This window comes from Mugil cephalus, chromosome 10 (genome assembly GCF_022458985.1).
Source record: "Mugil cephalus isolate CIBA_MC_2020 chromosome 10, CIBA_Mcephalus_1.1, whole genome shotgun sequence".
Lineage (NCBI taxonomy): Eukaryota > Metazoa > Chordata > Actinopteri > Mugiliformes > Mugilidae > Mugil > Mugil cephalus.
This window is the reverse complement of record NC_061779.1, coordinates 12335888-12354352: the sequence shown is the minus strand read 5'-3', so window position 1 is coordinate 12354352 and position 18465 is coordinate 12335888. Positions and strand designations below refer to the sequence as shown.

Genomic DNA, 18465 nt, shown 5'->3' with positions numbered 1-18465 from the left:
CTTTCTAATGTGTTTTAACCGCTACACTTAATGTGACTGCAGTTTCAGTCACCTTATGGAGGAGTTTAAATGGTTAAACTAAACCACGGGGCCTAACTACCTTTTCTTATAAGCAGGCAGACAGTGAAACCAGGGAACATCCTGTCTGTGTGTCAGTGTGTGGTAACGATGGAAACTCCCGTGCTTGAGTCTGCTGCTACAAAAGGAACAGTTTCACACTCTGTTTCTGTACATTTTACAAAATATGCTATCGTAGTAAGATTACATCAGCCATTTACAAGGAGGGACCTGAGTTATCTCTACCTGGAGGCTGACTTTGGGTGACTTTGCTGCTGTTAGGTCTTTTCTGTACAGTCTCTTCACTGTCACACAAAGTGTAACCTTGGTTGTCCCAGCAACCGTCTCACCACAGAGGGTTTTGAAAAATTAAAGTCATGCATATAATTCTAGGATAAAAAAAAAAAACAACAAGAAGACATTAGGCGTGCCAATGAAACATAAATACTTATTTTCAGCTCTCATATTTCAAGTTAAAATATGTAATATTGGAACCTGTGTATTATTTAAATAGCTTAATATTGAATGCAAAATTATAATAATAATAATGTATATTTATAAATAGCACAATATAGAAGGGGGGGTGGCACTCAGTGACTGGGGTCACTGGTATTATTCTGACTTGTAGTAGTTTGACGGTGATTACTGTTATTTTCATGGAGTTGCTATTTGTTTTATCATTGTTACATAAAGCATCTGATATTTGTTAGGTTTTTTTAATGTGAAATAAATCCATTTTTTAATCCATTAATCCAATCCATTATTTTCCAGATATTTCACAACAGATAGGAGCCAGATAACTACGGTATCACAGAAAAGCAGCTGGAGGAAACGGTGAAGAGACTCATCCAGGAAACTGTTTGTTGTAGCTTCTCCTGTCTGCCTCTAGAGGGAGATGAAGACTTTCGAATAACATCCAAATGAAGTCCCAAAAGCCTCAATAAGAAATGACGCTCATTTCTGCTTTTAATGATGCACCGTGGATTTTGCAAGGCTTACTGGATACTTGGAGGTCGCAGGGGGAGTATAAAGGGTTTTTATTCCGTGAACAGTTGTTACAGCGTGCGACACCCTGCAGGTATCAGCAGGCAGGGAGCAGCATAGGTCAATAGTGAGTGCTCCTTCACAGCATGTTACTGCAAAATGTCATCTGCCCATGAGTCTCACAGTCATACACAGACACACACGAACACAGACTATGAAGTCTTTTGTAAGCTTAGTGCAGTTGGGAGTGACGCTAAAAGGCGGACGGGCTAATGTGACTGATATCAGAGTTGCTGATTTTAAGCATTACAAGACCTTAGCCACACTAATTCCCTCTGTAATGCATAATATATTACCCTGCAGGCACACCAGCTCGCAGCCCGTGTTCTCAATACTTCTAAGCATGCACTGTGTACGTTTTCCATTTTGCTACTTCGACTCATTTGTGACGTTCTCTCTCTCACACACACACACTCACGTGGAGAATACAGAATATGTCCAACCCACACAACTCTCGCACACACACTGACCACTGACCAGCTTTACTCGAGCAATCATGTGTCGGGTTCCACGCACGCACAAGGGTCATCTAAGCAGCAGCTGCTGAGGGAGGAAAAATCCAATTATTTACAGAACTGATGAGGAGTTTAGTGCTCGTGTGCACCCACGGTATACAGGTCTTCCGTCTCATGTGGACATAAATTAAATTCAACTTGGAGTTTTTGTTTTCGCACTAAAATAACATCGAGTAAAAATGCAGGGGATTCTGTTCTGCTTGGTGTGGACATTGTGCAGCGTTCTCCTTTTTGAAAAAGACATGCTTACAGTCATTTTGTGGTTCACGACACGTCTCTTTTTTGACCCCTTTCTTCTAAACCGCTGCCTCTTGTTCTTTGCCCATTGACCAGTCAGAGATGTATGTTATCCTACACGTTTTTTCCCATCAGATAATGTTGGTTGGTTTGGTGATTCAAGCAAATACAGTGGGTTAAGTTTGCATGAATCACCTGCATCTTGCAAAGACGTGCCCAGACGCTCTCATTTATTTGAAGATGACCTCTTATACAACAGTGGCTTCAGTATTTACTTTGAAGGTAAATTACTTGCCATAAACTGCTGGTTGAAAGTCATTGAAAATAGCACGTTTCAGGATTTTCTAATCTTCTTTATCACATCCGATCAGTAATTTCACTCCACTGAATTCAATTGGTACATTCATAGTATGTTGGATGGATGTACGCTAGTCTTACAGAGTCTTGGTTAATATTCAGTTACAGCCAGATCAAAGATAAAATAAGATAATCACTTATTTATCCAACAGTGGGTAAATATGCAATACAACAAAGAGGTGAACGTGATGAATAGAGAACATGCTTTACTGCATTAATATTCCAGTTAATGACCTGAATCCACATTTCATCAATACAGAGAAAAAAGCCTGAACTGTTTTTTGTTTTGTTTTTTTGTTCTGCTCTTACTGCATCTTTCCAGCATCCCGTTTTTTTTACATTATTCATGACCACTGCAGACTTAGCGAAGATTAACTTTTGGCAAAGATTATGGTAATTGATTAGGATTTATCGCAAGTTTAAAGTCTAACTCTCGCAAGGGCAACATTTATATTTAGATGCGGGGATCGTCCGCTTGCTTTGTTTGGGGTTCCTCAGTAGAGGGCAGTGTATGAATGTGTGTGGGTGATGCATTGGGACATGCAGTGGTGAGACGTATGGCAATAAAAAAAAAAAAAAACAGGCTTTGGGCATGTGGTGTGCCTGTACAGCATGTGTCAGAAAATACAGAAATAGGTCAGGTTTCTGTGGGTGACTGTGCCTGCAAACACAACCATCATGTTAGCAAATTACAAAGGGTAATAGGAACAGGTTTTTTTTCCCCCCCTAATCTGTTATATGAGTAATGACACATGATGGTAGATGATGATGCGAGATAAGGGATGCGGATATTGTGTTAGTGTTAAAAAGACACACACATTCAACCACTCTCAAGCACGCCGTCACTCTCAATGTGTGTGTGTGCCCCCCCCCTCACCCTCCACCCCACCCACCCCACATCTCTCTCTGCAAGGCTCAGTGTGCTGTCTGCAGAGAATGCTGGTTGCCCCTGACGACAGTTGCTAGGAGACCATTTTGGAATGACTTCATAGCATCGGGCATGCTTGCACCGTGGTTCACGATGAATAAAATCAATTCACTCTCCTTTCACAAAAAATGTGCATTTAAATAAGTGATTTTTTTTTTTTTTTTTTGGCTCCAGTGTCACTACATCAGTGCAAACATATGTGGTGGGTAGAAAGCGTTGATACATTAACCCTGATGTGCTGGCGTAGTCTATAGCAAAAGCGTGTAGGCTGCCATGAGATGTGTGCTTGTGGAAATTAAAAAAAAAAAAAAAGTAAATGTAGTTTGACGTGGATGTTTCTTTGGTGCATGAAACCTGAGGAAATGAGATTAATTAAAACACTGCCTCTTTGTTTTTCACTGCTGCTCTCTCTTGCCCACTCTCCCTCTCAATCCCGTTTGTCCTTCTCCTGCAAAAGCCTGCTCACATTACCCGGTCCCATCCATCTTTTTCCCTCTTAATTCTACGTCTCTCTGCAGCAGTGAGATAAGATGTTCCTCCCTCTGAGCCGTGGTGAGGTGTGAGAGGAGAGGGGCTTTCCCTCTTCCTCTTTAACCACCTCCACGACTGCAAGCCAGTGAGGAAAACCACACAAATGTATCCATGTGCATATTGGTGCAGTTTTTTGTTAGTTTTTTTCTGTGTGTGTGTTTCTCTATGCGTGTCGTGGCCTATCAGTGTGCATGTACAGCATGTTTCCTGGGACTGCTTTTTAATGAACTTTAGATTAGATGTCAGACAAATTCCCTCTGGCAACAATCAACCCGGCTCTCGCAAAACATGGCCGGCGAGGACCCTTGGCACCGGGAGAAGGCTAAAGCAGTACCCAATACATCACAGTAAATCTCAGCCTTGGCCATGAGTCTGACACCAAACTGCGAATTGTGCGAAAATCTTGTTGCAGCTCGGGAACAAACCACTCTCAGTTCTCAGATGTGCAGTATTTATGTGCGCGTTGCTAACGTATGGCTCCTCATCGCTGCTTGAGTAATGCCTGAAATGAACCCATCTACTGTACAGCAGCTTACCTCCGGTGTCCGCTCAGGGATGAACGTTTTAAATATTTAATGATGATAATGTGTTTAATTGATTAAGACTTAACGCTTTCCTTGGGTCACTCCTTTAATCCTTCAGATCCACATGTATCTGTCAGTATTCATTTGGCTGATTGCTCTTTTGCCTCTGTGCACTTGATTAATCCAGTTGCTAAAATTAAAACCTGGCAATTGAAGAATCTGTGGTGACGCCAGAAAACTTTACAAAATAAAACCTGAGAACATTAATTATTTATTCTATCCCAAGACAATCAAACCTGAAGGCCACAAATGGATGAGTTTGACTCCCAAACTGCAAAAAAAAACAAAACCCTGCAACAGCAGCTTCCTATCCATCAGACCTCCCACGGTATTGACACTGATTGTTAACAGGCACACATCTTGCTTCTCTAACTCCCTCCGGAGTCGATGCTGTTGGTCTGTGAGAAGAAGTCCCAGTCCTCTGTACGAAAGTCAGCAGCGGCTCCCTCTCTGGTAGCATTGATTTAGCTGTAACGCTGTGACAGGGTCGCGCGTTGACTTGTGGATCCCTCTATTCTCAGCCCGACGCCCGCGCACACACATTGAATAAAGATGAATATGTCTTTTTCTTGGCACTGGTTCAATTTGGTCACCCAATTTTTTTAAGCAGCAAAGTTTCAGTTCAATTTTGTTTTAAAATCCCTCAACTAAAAAAAAAACCTTGGTGTGACTAAAGAAGAATATCGGAACAGTTACAGTGGTGGGTGGGACAAAAAAAAAAGGACATCAAGGTGAAGCATGGAGTTGGAGTGCCTTTAAAAACAAAAGAAGAAAACCTCTAATGGTGCCGGTCTTGCTGTGTTGTAGTTTAATTGATAATCATTGCAATTAATTCCTTTGTTTCCCCATGAAGTTACAGACTGTGCACCAGTCGCTAATTACCTCAGCACATTGGACGTCTCCTTTTTGCTGTGTAATTGCAGCTCTCGGTAGAAACACAAACAGCAAGAGGAAATTACACACCATTTTCACATTTGTCCATGGTGAAGTCCTCGCACAGTCGCTCTTGATGAAAGCTGTTGTTTGTATTTAGGAATCAAAGTCAAGGCATCGGCTAGAGAAATCTGCTCATTCAGGGCGAGGTGTGTCAAATAATGGAAACGGTCCTCTGGGATTTATTTTGGGGTTCAGCTGGGACACAGGGATGGGCGTGAGGAGGAGGAGGAGGAGGAGGAGGATGGGGGACTGGGTGAGGAAGGGGTGGAGACACAAAAGGAGGTGGGGTTGGATTTGAGGATAATGTGCAGTATATTGCACAGGGCACTGCTGCACTGTGTAGCATTGTCCTGTGATTGTATTTTTTATCACCCACCCCCCCACCCCAACCAATCACCCATCCACCCATTCCCTCCTTTATGTATGTGCTGGTCTAACTGGGAACTGGGAAAGACTGGGGGGGGGGAAGGGACGAGGGATGTGTTCGGGATGTGTGTGGGCATGCAGTATTCGCTGACAGGTTAACATTCACTGTCAGCATTACTGTGGGACCGTGATGTATGTGGCTGTACGTCACCGTGGCTTTTCCAAGATGCGGCTCACAGATATGCAAGTCTGGAGAGACAACAGCATCCCAACGTTGCTTCACCTGAAAACCACATTTGATTCCTGGCAAAAAAATAAATAAATAAATAAAAAATAGTCTCCAGAACATAATTTATGAACCCAGTGTGAGCCTAGTCCACCTAATGATGTGGCTACGTTTTGCCAACAAAAGAGAAAAAGGAATAAAGGCGCCTAAATTCATTTATAAAATCTACATTGAGGAGACCCCTGCTGGTTTGCTATTGCTTTGAGGTCAAAGGTCAGCTGGTAAATGAGATCTGAGGCCCTTCCTATAGAGACCTCTCCGGGCACTCATCCAATTTTTACATCATCAATAAGTGTGCATGAGAGAATTGGGGGTTGATATAGTGTGTGTCCGCCGTGTCGGCATGTGTTCATTCGTCTGTGTCTGCTTTGTGTCACCGACGTGTGCTGTGATGCGCTCGTACGGCCTGACGACGACGTTCCGTGTGAAGTGGCAAATGTGTTTGATGTGAAGTGAACCAGAGAGGGTTCCCTGAGGGAAATTTTCTAGTTTCTTTATAAATTAAATACATGGCTACGAGCCCTGTTCATGGAAGTGCTCTTTAATCAGATGTTAATTAGCACCACGATTATTAAACCGGGCGTCAAATTTCACCTTCTGGGCCCCCGAGTGGAGATTTTGTTCATGCTTGTGATGGTGCGACCCAATTAAAAAAAATAACAATGGCTGAAATAATCTGAAAGTTGTTTCAGATTTGCAGAACTCTCTGATGCAGCTTTATTGTTTGTATTAAAATGAAGTCGATGTGACGCTAGCTATGCTACGTTAGCACCGTGGCTGCGGCACCTGCGGGTTATTGATCGTGTCCACGCTTTGTTGCGCTGAAACGTCCGCGCCGTTCGATGCTGAAAGGCATGGTGCGGAACACCAGGTTCCGGCCTATCTGCTTTTTCATCTGTGCAGTGGTTATCTGACGCCGTAATGATCGCCATACGTTTTAAGCCGCTCGCCACAAATCAGTCAGCTGGTTATTGACCGCATTTTAACACCAGATCATCTTGTGGAAAAGAGCACGGGGTGCTTTCGCGCACCTGAATGTGGCATCGTTATGACTTCCTTTCCGTTTATTGCCACTTCGTTGCACGCTTTCCTGGCCCCATTTCATCAGAAAGTTTTCTTAATCGTTATGAATTTATTCATTTTGGAAATCTCACGTGCAAGAGCTTACGGTGCATATGATGCATATCTGAATGAAGGCTAATGAGGGATCTTAATGGACACAGCGGTTAATCGAGATAATTTAGTGCCTTTTTTTGGTCGTATGTGGGTCAAAACAGAGTAGCCAGGCTAAAAATAATTGAGAGAGAAAGGGGAAGAGAGAGTATGTGTGTGTGTGCTTCACTTGAAGTCATGCAGTCCAGACAGAAAGCCTTGTCGGAGTCAGCAGGCAGCCACCTGAACCACCGTTGTCTCCCCACTACACAGATCCAACCGCTGCGAATGAGACAGGCAGAGGAATGCACAGAATTTATTTATTTATTTTAGCTTTTTTTTTTAATGGTCTCACTGCTTCCCCCGGGCTCCCACCCCAATGACCACTGTTGCCGTGGTAACGGCGAGATGCGGCTAGGAGTGGAGGTGATGATTTGGTCGTTGTTTTTATTGTGCATATTTGAGAGAGGAAATACAGCGACGCAGACTTACTAATAAGCCCTGTGCACATCCGGTAACGCTCATCCATCAACCTTCTACATGTTCAGCTTGTTTGTAATGGCAGCTCTATTATACGGAACAAGCACCTGGCATCAAACTATAACAGGCTGCAATATACCACAACTTACGAATATATACAGTAGGTTGTGGTGCAGCAGAGCGAGGAGGGGCATGTCAGGAAAGGAGGGACAAGGTTTGTGTGTTTGAGAGGGTGACTCATGCCTTGTCTATTAAGAGAATAGAGGGTGATCAGGTTGCTAGGCGATTAAGAGCCACTATTGTCTGGAGGGACAATAGTGGACCCAAGAGTGCCCTCTGTTCTCTTTCTCCTCATCTCCTTTGCTTTCTTTCTCTGTCTCTTTCACACACACACACATGCTATAAATGTACATTTTGCCTGACCCCCAGCTTGGGCGGGAACAAGGAGTTGACAGTCAGCGGGAGGATCGACAAAGAGGAATTATGGGGAAGCTGAGAGGGTGAGAAGAGGGGACAGAGAGAGAGAGAGAGAGAGAGAGAGGGAGGAAGAGATGTGAGTGCGAGGCGAGGGGAGAGCGCTGCCAGGAGAGGTGCATCGTGAAAAAGAAAGGACCTGCGATCATTTGCCACGTTGGAGGGAACAAATGTAGCTAGAGGCAGTGAGGGCGAGGGAAAAGAGAAGAGGACGGGCAGAGAAAAGGCGAGAGAGAGAAGCCAATGAGAGAAAGAGAGGGAAGACCTTCTATGGACGCTGCACATTAAAGTGCTTTGTAAGGGAAGATCACACGCCAACTGACAGGTTGGCGGAAGGAGGAGAGGCACTGGGAGTTTGGCTCTGCCCTCTCTCCCCCTGCTCCCCGCTGTGTGTGTGTGTCTATGTGTCCGTACACACACACACACAATCACACAGTCTCTCTCTGTGTGCCTGTCAGTTCGCTGGGCTCTCTCTGGGTGGGTAGGGAGCTGTGTTGTAGAAGAGATGTTCGCTCTGAGGATGAGACAGCGTTTCTAACAGGATCTATTTGCGGACTGGAATAATACACTGACACAGCTGAGGGGGCCCAAGCCCACCGGAACCGACCCAATCAGCCATGGAGGGACTGCTGTCGCCGATGAGGACCAGGGTAAGTTACCTCGGGGATCGCAGAGCATCCCGGCCACTGTTACTTCCCCAGGAATGCATCACCGAAGCGGCACACAGGCAAGATAAGCGCGCCTCGGAAAGCTGCTGGAGAGCCGAGAGATAAATCAGTCCGTGCTGCCACTGCCGCTGCCGCTGTCGCCGTGGTGATTCTAGAACTCGAGCTGAGAAGTTTCCGAGCTACCAGCGTTGCTAGGGGCGATAGGCAGAATGCTGGGAGTGTGTGGGAGACACAAAAGGTTGCCGATAGTGGAGGAAAGAAATGCTTAAAGCGTCGCAGGAAGCTAAAAATACAGTCCCAAGTTACGTGCATCTCTGTGTGTGCATTTTTTTGCGTGCGGACAGATTTACGAGTTGCTGCTTTGGAAGAATGACTCAGTGTTTCAGAGTGGTACCCATCGCCGTTCAGTACAAACCACTGGCCTCTTTTGATTTAGGGTAGAGAAAGAAGGAGCGGAGAAAGAAGTGCAAGGGAGAAACTGGCTTCAGTTTGCGCAGTGGATTGGCTGAAAGTGGCAATTCACTATTGTTCTCGTTAACCATGACCTTCTGTGTTAGATACTCGCGTCCCCGTCCAGAATGGGTGCCTGCGCCGGGCTCGGCATCTGTCCACAGTGATTGTGTCTGTATCGTGCAGAAAGGGCTAATGAAAGAAGTAAATTATATGTGTCCGCGTTAGTGAGTAAATTACTTTAGAGCACACTACGGTGTTTATCCATGTGCCTGCGTGCGGCACCCTGCACAATTACATGGCCTGTAGTCAACACTGAGAGGTGTCTCCCTCTTGGTTAGGATTTATATGGAAACCAGTTCGTTCCGGGCTGAATTTTATGTCCAACATATATCATAGAGAGCAAGGGATCCCCTGTCTTATGAGGACTGCAATGGTGTTATTAATATTTATAAAGGAATTATTAGATTTCTTTTTTCTTTTCGTTTTTTTGAAGGAGCTATTATGTGGCTGCTTCTTGCAGTCATCACTCCAACATTAAATCAACAGCAGAATAACACACAGCGCCCATTAAGGCATCAGTGTTTTTATTTCCCCCCCTTCCCTCCCTTCTCTCAGAGATGATTTTGGCAGCCCGGCTCTCTCCTCTGCACGTTCCTCCCTTCCACCCTTCCGTCTTTATTTTATCTTATTTTATCACCACCACCGTTGCTGACCCATGCGGGCGAAAATAAATTCTCCGCGCCCCCTCCACCAACCACACGTGTGCATTTGCATATAACTGTGATGGCCTGTTTGATCGTATTCCAGCGCACAACTACGCGATGACTCCCACGCGCTAGCCTCGGCTTTGTGAGGGCGGTGAAAGGTTTTTCGAACCGCTGGGATGGCCTGATGGCGCTGTCGCAGATGAGTAACCCCTGCCTGCTCACCTCTCCTCCCCTCACCTTTGCGACTCCCCATTCTGTTAATTTCACTGTGAGTTTTGGCCCCTTTTTCTTTTCCCCCCGCGCAGACACACGCCAACAGACGTCACCGTGCACTCAAGCCAAGTGTGTTTATTTGTCTGCCCACCTGCCTGCCTGCCTGTCTGTCTGTCTGTGCGCCCCTCGCCACGTCTCTGGCAGTTATTATGAGCGGGATAATTGGTATTTGCAGATCGGCCCGTGATCTGATCCAAAGAGGAGTGTTAGCGGGGCTGTTTGGAGATAGACTTGGCTTCAAAGCTATGGCGTGGAATCAAGTCTGCTATATCAGCGCTGTCTGCCACCCAGCCCCAGATTTGCCTGAGAGCTGTGGGAATCATTTTCAATAACTAAATGACTTTTGCATTTATCTTCATCAGCCACATTGAGCTTCACACGCCCCAACAGTCCATCAGCGTATCTCAGTTTTGGCATCAAAGTCACTTCGGCGGACTTGTGGATCACAGCGTGAGGGACCGGTGCAGGGCCCCGTCAAAGTATACACTGCATAATCTGGTTTTAATGCACTTTCCCTCACCCTCAGAGATTAAAGGAGGTAAATCTTGATGTCTTCCAGTTTATTACAAACAGCAGGGATGAGAAGAAGCGGCGTGATGTCGGTAGAAGTTGACCAGCCTACTCTCACAGCCCAAGAATACACATGTAAAATAAAATAAATAAAAAATACTCTGCCCTTTACACATAAGATTATTTTGTTCTTATGAAACAATAGCACAATACTGTGTTATTTCCCTGCCAAAAGATATGAAAACCCATTTTTCTCCTTGTCTTTCTACATGGTACCAGGCCTCAGGGATACACAAAGGGTGACCTTCATCCCAAAATAAAACAGATGTAATTGCAACAGCACCATTCCTAATCCTCGGCTCGCTAAAATGAGAAAATTGTGCTGAGGTGGCTGCTCAGGTTATCTAGTGGACTCTTTAGAAGAGCTTTACTCACATCTCCTCAAAGCCCTTTTTTCTTTACTTCACTCCTGCAAGTTTCTTTCTTTTTTTTCCCACGCTGCGCTTTGTTTCTCTCACCCTCTCTGTATCTTTATGCGGGATGACAGTAATGGGCACTGAAGCAGGAAAATTAAATAAAATAAGCATCAGTGAGCTGTGCTGCCTTTATGTAGTTGCATACAATGAAAGAAAAAAAAAAAGCAGGTCAGCACAAACACAGCGCATCCAGAACGTGGTTTGCAAACTAATCCCGAAGGGAATTCGTAATAAAAAGAATAAAATCGTTTGTTCTCCTCGCTGTTAATAAACTTTGTTCGCGTGTATTTCTTGTTATTATTATTATATACTCTCCGTGTCTTAAGTTATTTGATTCACGAACTACATTGCACGAAATTTCCAAATCTAATTTCTGTGTTTGCTGCGCACGCTGTCGTCTCTTGATCTCTTTGTAGGAACAGATGAGAGCCAAGGCCACACGCACAGACTCTAAAAGAGAAAGATCAAGTTCCCCGTTGGTATCCCCACTTGTGTATGTAATATATGCATATAGGTCAGTAGGACAAGGAGCTCAGTCTTCATAGAAATCTTTCTCTGGAGAACAAGTGTGCTGTTATGAGGCTCATATTGAACACACGTCAGTCAGCGTGGTGTGTGTATCATCTCTTCAGTCAGCTCCTCTGGTGTGTTAGCGGATCAATAGGGAGTAGTTATCTAGAGATTAACCCTGTCAATGCTCTATCAGTCTAATCAAGAGAGACTCCTCTGCTCTTCCTCTCTCCTGTCGTTAATCTGCCGTCTCTCTCTCTCTCTCTTTCGGCGCGGGGTGTCACTACCTCCCTTGTCTCCGGCTTCTTTACTCTGCTGGTCATGTCTGATCACGTGAGCCTGTCGTGTGTGTGTGTGTGTGTCTGTGTGTGTCCAGCTGCCCCTGACAGATGGAGCCATTACAGAAATGGCCAAGGGCTCGGACATACGTGCGCGCACAGTCACCCGCGATCGTACATGACACGCGCAACTGCCGTGGTCTTCTTCTGAGTGGGTGCAGCGGTTGGCCTGCATTGCATCTGCTATCTGCACGCGCAAACCATCATTAGCTCTCCCTCCCCCTCAAATAAATCTCCAAGTCCTTCCTGTCTCTGCCCCCTCCTCCACCACCGTTCCACCTGGTTCATTTGAAGGCAGTCTGCCGCCATGATAGTTAAGGTCAGCGTGATACGGGGGAGGAGGACAAGAGGAGCAGCCGGGAGGGAAGTGACCAGGCCCACATCCCTGAAGCCGGCCGCCTCGCTGCTTAGATGAAAATAATGAGGAGTGAAAGGCAGGGCTGGTGGGCTTCGGATTTGCAAGCGCAAGGTGGGACCGTCTTTGGCAGCCCGCTCGGAAGACACACACTCTCTCAATGCACAGCAGGTTATTTGGCAGCATTTAAAGGCCAAAGTGAGCAGCAGAGGGGATGTCTGCTGGCTGGCAGCACATGGGACGCATGCGAACAAACACACACTCGCTCAATGCAGAGCCACATCTCCCAGCTGTCACTTTTGGTGAGTTAGTGTGTGCACTGTCAAGGGTAATCCCAATTAGGGAAAGATAAATGATAGATTTATGATGCAAATTTAATCATTGCATTGTGTGCTGTGCCTATTGTTGTTGAGATCATACACCGATCTGTAATAACATTAAACATCTTGTGACAATTCAACGTTCTTCTGGAAGACCGTGGACCTGGCATTATTGTGGATGTTATTTAGAACCCAGACCAAATCAAGCACCCCTACCCCATAGCAATGACACAGGATGCAGCCTGACACAGATGCACACACAAAAACAGTTTAAAAAAACAACTCAAAAAACATGAAAAGCACCGTAAATTCACTGTTTCCTAAATCGATCAAGCACCAGAACAAGCCTGATCTACAGAGGACCCTCCTGGGAGGCCCCCCACTAACAACACTCTATTGCCAGTCACCACAGGACACCCTCAGAAGACCCATGTCCATTATCTGATTAGTTTTGAGAGCATAAAGTAGACCGACACTAGATTTCTGAAGGTGGTCATAATGTTATGCCGGTGTATGTCTTTGTATTTAGCGGATGATTAAACATTCATTATTTAGTTTTTGTGTCTGAGGTCACATTTCTGAATGGTCTGAATAACACACAGCTAATTACAGCTATGGTGATATTTTATTTCATCTAGATATCTTAATACCGATGCTGGTGAGACAAAATAATACCTCATGCCTGTTTGTTACAATCATATGTCGAAGTGGAGAAACAGGCAAAGATGACAGGAATCTGAACGGCTGCTTTACTGTGCAAGATGAGATCAGTGGGAAGCCATGTAGAGAGAGTGATCCTCCCACAGTTCCCCCACGTCTGAAGCTTTTCCTCTCTGCCGCGCGTCTTCACTTCCCCCGTTTGAAGTCGGCGGCCGTGCGCCACGCCATCTCTGATCGCGCACACGTGAGCGTGCCCTGCTGTGTCAAGCATGTCAAACGTGCTCTTGTCCCCCTGAAGAGGGCCGAGCGACGAGATCAATCGGGGCGCAGTTGAGCAGCCGGAGAGGCACGCCAGCGGCGCACTTAATGTTAGGTGTTGTCATGGAAACACAGGGTGAAGATTTTCCACTTCATTGGCTGCCATCGGTCTACAGGCATTTTAAATAATTTCTTTTAAAAGAAAGGCAATCGAGAGATGGAGCGGATAAATTACCACATAGATAGGAAACACGGCAACACGCAGATGGATCGTAATGAAACTTTGGCCGCAAGACTTTGCTTTAATGAAGGCATTTGTTTTGTTTGCCGGTGTTAAAATCATGAACTTTAGATTAAAGTGCCTCCAGGAGTCGTATAACGTAGACTGACTCTACCTGTGTAATTGGATAGATAACCCCATGGGCGTGTTTCTTTCCTCGCTTTCTGCCTTTGGAGATCCACAGTAGGAGCTGCAACGCTATATTTCCTGCATGACCATGTAATCACCAGAGCACACACGCTGTCACACCAACACCCACAGACATCCCTGATGAACGAGCAGCGGATTAGTCGTGTCACCTCTGCTACAAAGGGTGACCCCCGCATTTAACAGGTACCATACATCAACCTATCAGGAGATCTGCATTGCGCCGACAAATTTACCAATACACAAATACACATGCATGCTCTCACACAGGAAATAGGAATTCTCTTGTTTCCCCCCCCCGCCTCATTACCCATTCTCTTATCTCCTCCGCTCGCATGCACTTAAGCCCTTTTTATTTTCAGTCTTCATTTTCACCTCAGCCCTTATCGTTTCTAGCCCATTTCTCCCCTCTTTTACGGCACGCTACCTCCATTCCCCGATGTCTTCCCCTGGGCTCTGGTCTGTGACCTCTTTGCATGAGCAGAGTGAGAGCTGCTGGAGAGTTTGCAATCAGGTCTCCGGAAGCGAGAGAAGTGAGTCGCTGTGGTCAGAAGCAAAATAACAGCGTGTTTAGTGGAACCTGCAACATTTCTGAGGTGCTAAGTACACTGACGTCACCGGGAAAAATGAAACAGAAAGTAACATTTAGTACTCACAGTTGGTGTTCGGCAGCAGCTGCATTGTTTCTGTTTTGACCTATGAGGGGCACTGGCTCTGTTACAATTACAAAAGCAGCCTGGAGCTCAAGGTTGCAATAACTCCCCCACGACCACAGAGACTCAGGTTCACTTCCTGGCCGCAGAGTTTTCTGGCTTCTGGCCTCGGTGCTCTTTGAGAGTAATTGGCAAAATAGCCGATACGAAGCCCCACAGGACCGTGCCTTTGTGCTGCGGGCCACTACTGGTTGGCTGGAGCACCCATTTACGGTGTATGTGTATCAGACCCTCACCAGACCTACAGAGGGAGTTAGTGGAACAGGGGGAAGTTGAACCTCTGTGGCTGCGAGAACAAACACAAAATCAGAGGACGAAGCACAGAAGCTGCCATTTTATTTGCTCCTCTCGGTGTCCGTGTAGATACCTTAGATACGTTTATGGATAACAGTGAAACATTTCTTGTGATTTTACGAATCTTCTCATTTTTCATTTCTGTCTTCCCCAATGAAACGGCTCCCTGCGCTTTCTTCCCCGCTCATTTGTTTTCAGTTTAAAAAGTCTTCAGTGCCAAAAATCACGCGCCAGTTCTACATGTGTGCTCTTTACGCTCTAGTGCGCTAATGGCTTATTTATGGTTTACATACATGGCTGCCTGACAAGGCAAAGGCATTGAACGCTTTCCCATACAGATCTATCGCGGACTCAAAATGTGCATGTGCACGAACGCGTGCGCGTGCACCAGCCAATATGCATATTCCATAATATCTACATGCGCATCCCCAGACAAATGGACCCGTATGCTGCCACCAGACAACCTTATTGATGTTGGCTCGTCCGCCTCGTAGCGCCAAGGCTGGGGCAAGCAGGTTCAGGGCTGCTGGTGGGATGGAAGGATAGATGGGAATCTCTTCCTATCCATATGTCTGGAAAGACAGAATGAGAGATGTCTATGGTGCCGGGATGAAAAAGGAATAAATCTGTTCACAGTGGCAAATTGAACTTGCGGGGTAGTCTATGACGCCACATTTACCAAACCCATCCAGCTTTAGCTATCGCATTGGTTCCAGTATGTGTGTTCATATATATTTCCACCTCGTGCAAACCTTTGATTTTCTATAATTCCAAGCTTTAATGTCTTTCACGCCTCTCAGTCAAATTGCCGGTACTGTGTATTTTATTGGATCCTTTTCTCCAGTTTTTTGTCCTCTCCCCAACAATCTATTTCTGCATTTATGAACCCTGCGCAGCAGTTGCCAGGTATCCTATTACCACCCTTCTCCCATGTGTAGACAGCTGCCATTACGCTGAATTAAACCCAAATATGAAATCGAGGTTGCCAGATTGATGCTCATCAATCCTCCCCGGGATACTTACATCATCCTAAGTGTCTCGCTGACCCTCGATGCTCTCATTACGGCTTGTTAAAACAATTAAAGGTGACGTGTGTCAGATTTCTAACTCACCCCGTGTGTGTGTGTGTGTGTGTGTGTACACGTATGCATGGGTGTTTTGTTCTGAACAGATGTGAGCATCTGGCGTTGCAGTTAGGGCCATTAATACACGTCCAGAGGTGTTTGTATGTGGATGTGTCCGCTTTTTGGCAGCAGCTGCTGTTCCTCTCTCTTTGTGTGTGCATCTTTCTAAGTTGTCTATCATGCCTGACTTTAAACATGCGTGTGCGTCGAGACGCCAACACGCAAAGTCAAAGGCAGTTTTTTTTTCTTTGCGTAGATGAAAACACACTTCTGCACTTAAACAACACACAACTGCAGCATTTGAGGCTTCTTTTTTTTTTGTTGTTGTTCTCACGCACATCACATCCTGAACGTACAAGTCAACACTCGTACAGAGGTTATACAAAACGACGGAGGGGCCGGGAAACACAAGAAGAAAGAGAAGATGATAAAGAAGAAGCCGGTGCCTTTTATTTCGTGTACCGTCAGTCTTGAGTGGAATGTTGTCTTACGAGGTCTAAAATGGGTGCAGGTGGATGTTGGGTATTATTATGTGACAAATACACACAGTTATAGATAATTGTGCTGCGTCACTACCCGCTTGACAAACCACAGCATAGTTTACCTTCAGGCAAGAGCTGTTCTTTTGTGGAGTTCAATTAACAGGCATGGCGCAACTGCAAGTAGCTCTCGAACAGCTTCCATCCACTGCACCTCTTGATAAGCGTTAATTTTTCCCACCGAAAGCAGCTGCGATCTTGTAAGGTCTTGCTGTTCCTTCACATGCAGTTTGCTCCCGGAGCCCTTCATCAGTGTGCTGCGTTTCGTGCTCCAGCCACCAGAGTGCGCTGTGCGATGGGTTTCCTTCTCTTGCCCAAGGCTCCCAAAAACTAATGAGCCTCGGCACTTGAGTGTCCAGCTGAAGGGGAGCAGGTGGCTCAAGTGGTCTTCCTGCACCTCCTGAAGTGGAGGATAGGAGATTCGCTTCTGTGTTGATGAAGAAGGTTATCACCAGAGAGGAGGGGGGAAAAAAAGCTATTTCTTACTATTAGCGACCGCCTTTGTTTAGATGTGTGGTGACAGTAAGTGTACACCTTTGCCTGGACGGAGCAGTGGCCTGCCACTTGGCCTCAGTACAATAAACACTGAGCTTCCCCACCTTTCCCAGAAACGCAGGGGCTTATGGAGGGGACCAGGTGGGGAAGAGGATAAGAGTGAATGTGTTGACCAAGGAGCTGTTAGGTATATAATTAATGACCCCGTCCTGCCTCTCCTGCTGTCCGAAAACAGAGAGTGAAATATAGAGAGGGGAAAATGACGGGAAGGAGGGGGACAGCCCGGGACCGCAAGATTGAAAGGGGGGAGCATATGTTTAAGGCTGAGCTTGATTAATAATTATGAGCTGTGTCGTTGACTGAGTGGCCGTCCCATTACCCCTGCTGTCTACTGGAGGGGCTATTACTGGAGATTTACCCCCCATCCTCCCACCTCCCAAAAATCTTCTCTCCCGGTCTTTTAATGAGCTTCTTTTTTTTTTTTTTCGCTTCCCTTCCCCTTTTGTAGCTTGAGAAGCATCTCTGATCCCGTGGCAATAATGGGGGCAGGATGTAAATAAGGGGGGAATATAGGACAGGACATTGGCTTGGAGAGAAACCTTGGAGTCACCAGACCCTGTCACAGCACATCTTTTTTTTTTGGCTGGGTGCAGCAAGGACAAAGGCAAGAGAAGAGTGGGAGGTGGGGTGGGCGTCGGGGAGCAGTGCCCCGAGGGAGCCTGTTTGCCCTCCTCTAAGCCCACTATCTTTCTGGATCCTTCTTTGATCCCATCAATTTCTCCTGGACACCGGAGAGACAGAAATGAGACTGAAGTATTCAAATATACAGGGTGGTGGCTGACTATCTGCTCCTATTAAATAAAGAAAACCACACACGGCACCGCTGCAATTCAACATTTTGCCCCCACTATCTATAATGAGAAGGATGGCCGGGAGTAATGTCAGGAGGTGGAGATGCTCTCCTCAAATTACATCTCTTTCTCCCTTTTCCCGAACCCCAGAGGCTCTCCTCCCCTTCCTCCTTAACAAAGACAATCTGCCTGAGTCGCATGGCCAGCATTCGGGATTGGTTTGCGTGGCAGCCGAGGAGCTGACGCACCTGTCAGAGGTGTGGGGCCCATCTGTACAGTAACAAGCAGATTAGTCCCGTGCCTGCAGCAAGAGGCGGAGCTGGCACAGTCTGGTTTGGGTTACTGCACTCCCGGGAGGAAGCATGCATGTGTGTTTACGGTCCTAGTAAGGGTAGTTCATGTTGGCTCATTAGAAAAATGAGGAAATGCACGTATGGGTGTACGTGTGGGGAGGAGGCGAGGGCAGGTGCATCCTCTTTGTAGTTTTGCATTTGTTTATGCACATATTTAGTTAGTTTGTGGTTCGCGTGCCGGAGGGGTCGTAATG

General features: G+C 46.0%; 1 protein-coding gene across 2 annotated transcripts in view; it reads left to right on the top strand.

Annotated features, from left to right (window-relative positions):
* frmd4a (FERM domain containing 4A) overlaps positions 1–18465 on the top strand; it is a 91621-nt gene that overhangs the window by 8251 nt on the left and 64905 nt on the right. The window contains exon 1 of one of the 2 annotated variants that reach the window (XM_047595419.1): positions 8011–8597. The exons of the other annotated variant lie outside the window; for it this stretch is intronic. Coding sequence (XP_047451375.1) covers positions 8565–8597 — 33 coding nt within the window. The 5' untranslated portion in view covers positions 8011–8564. Of the gene's footprint in view, positions 1–8010; positions 8598–18465 lie in introns of those variants that run through there. 2 annotated transcript variants of the gene reach the window in all.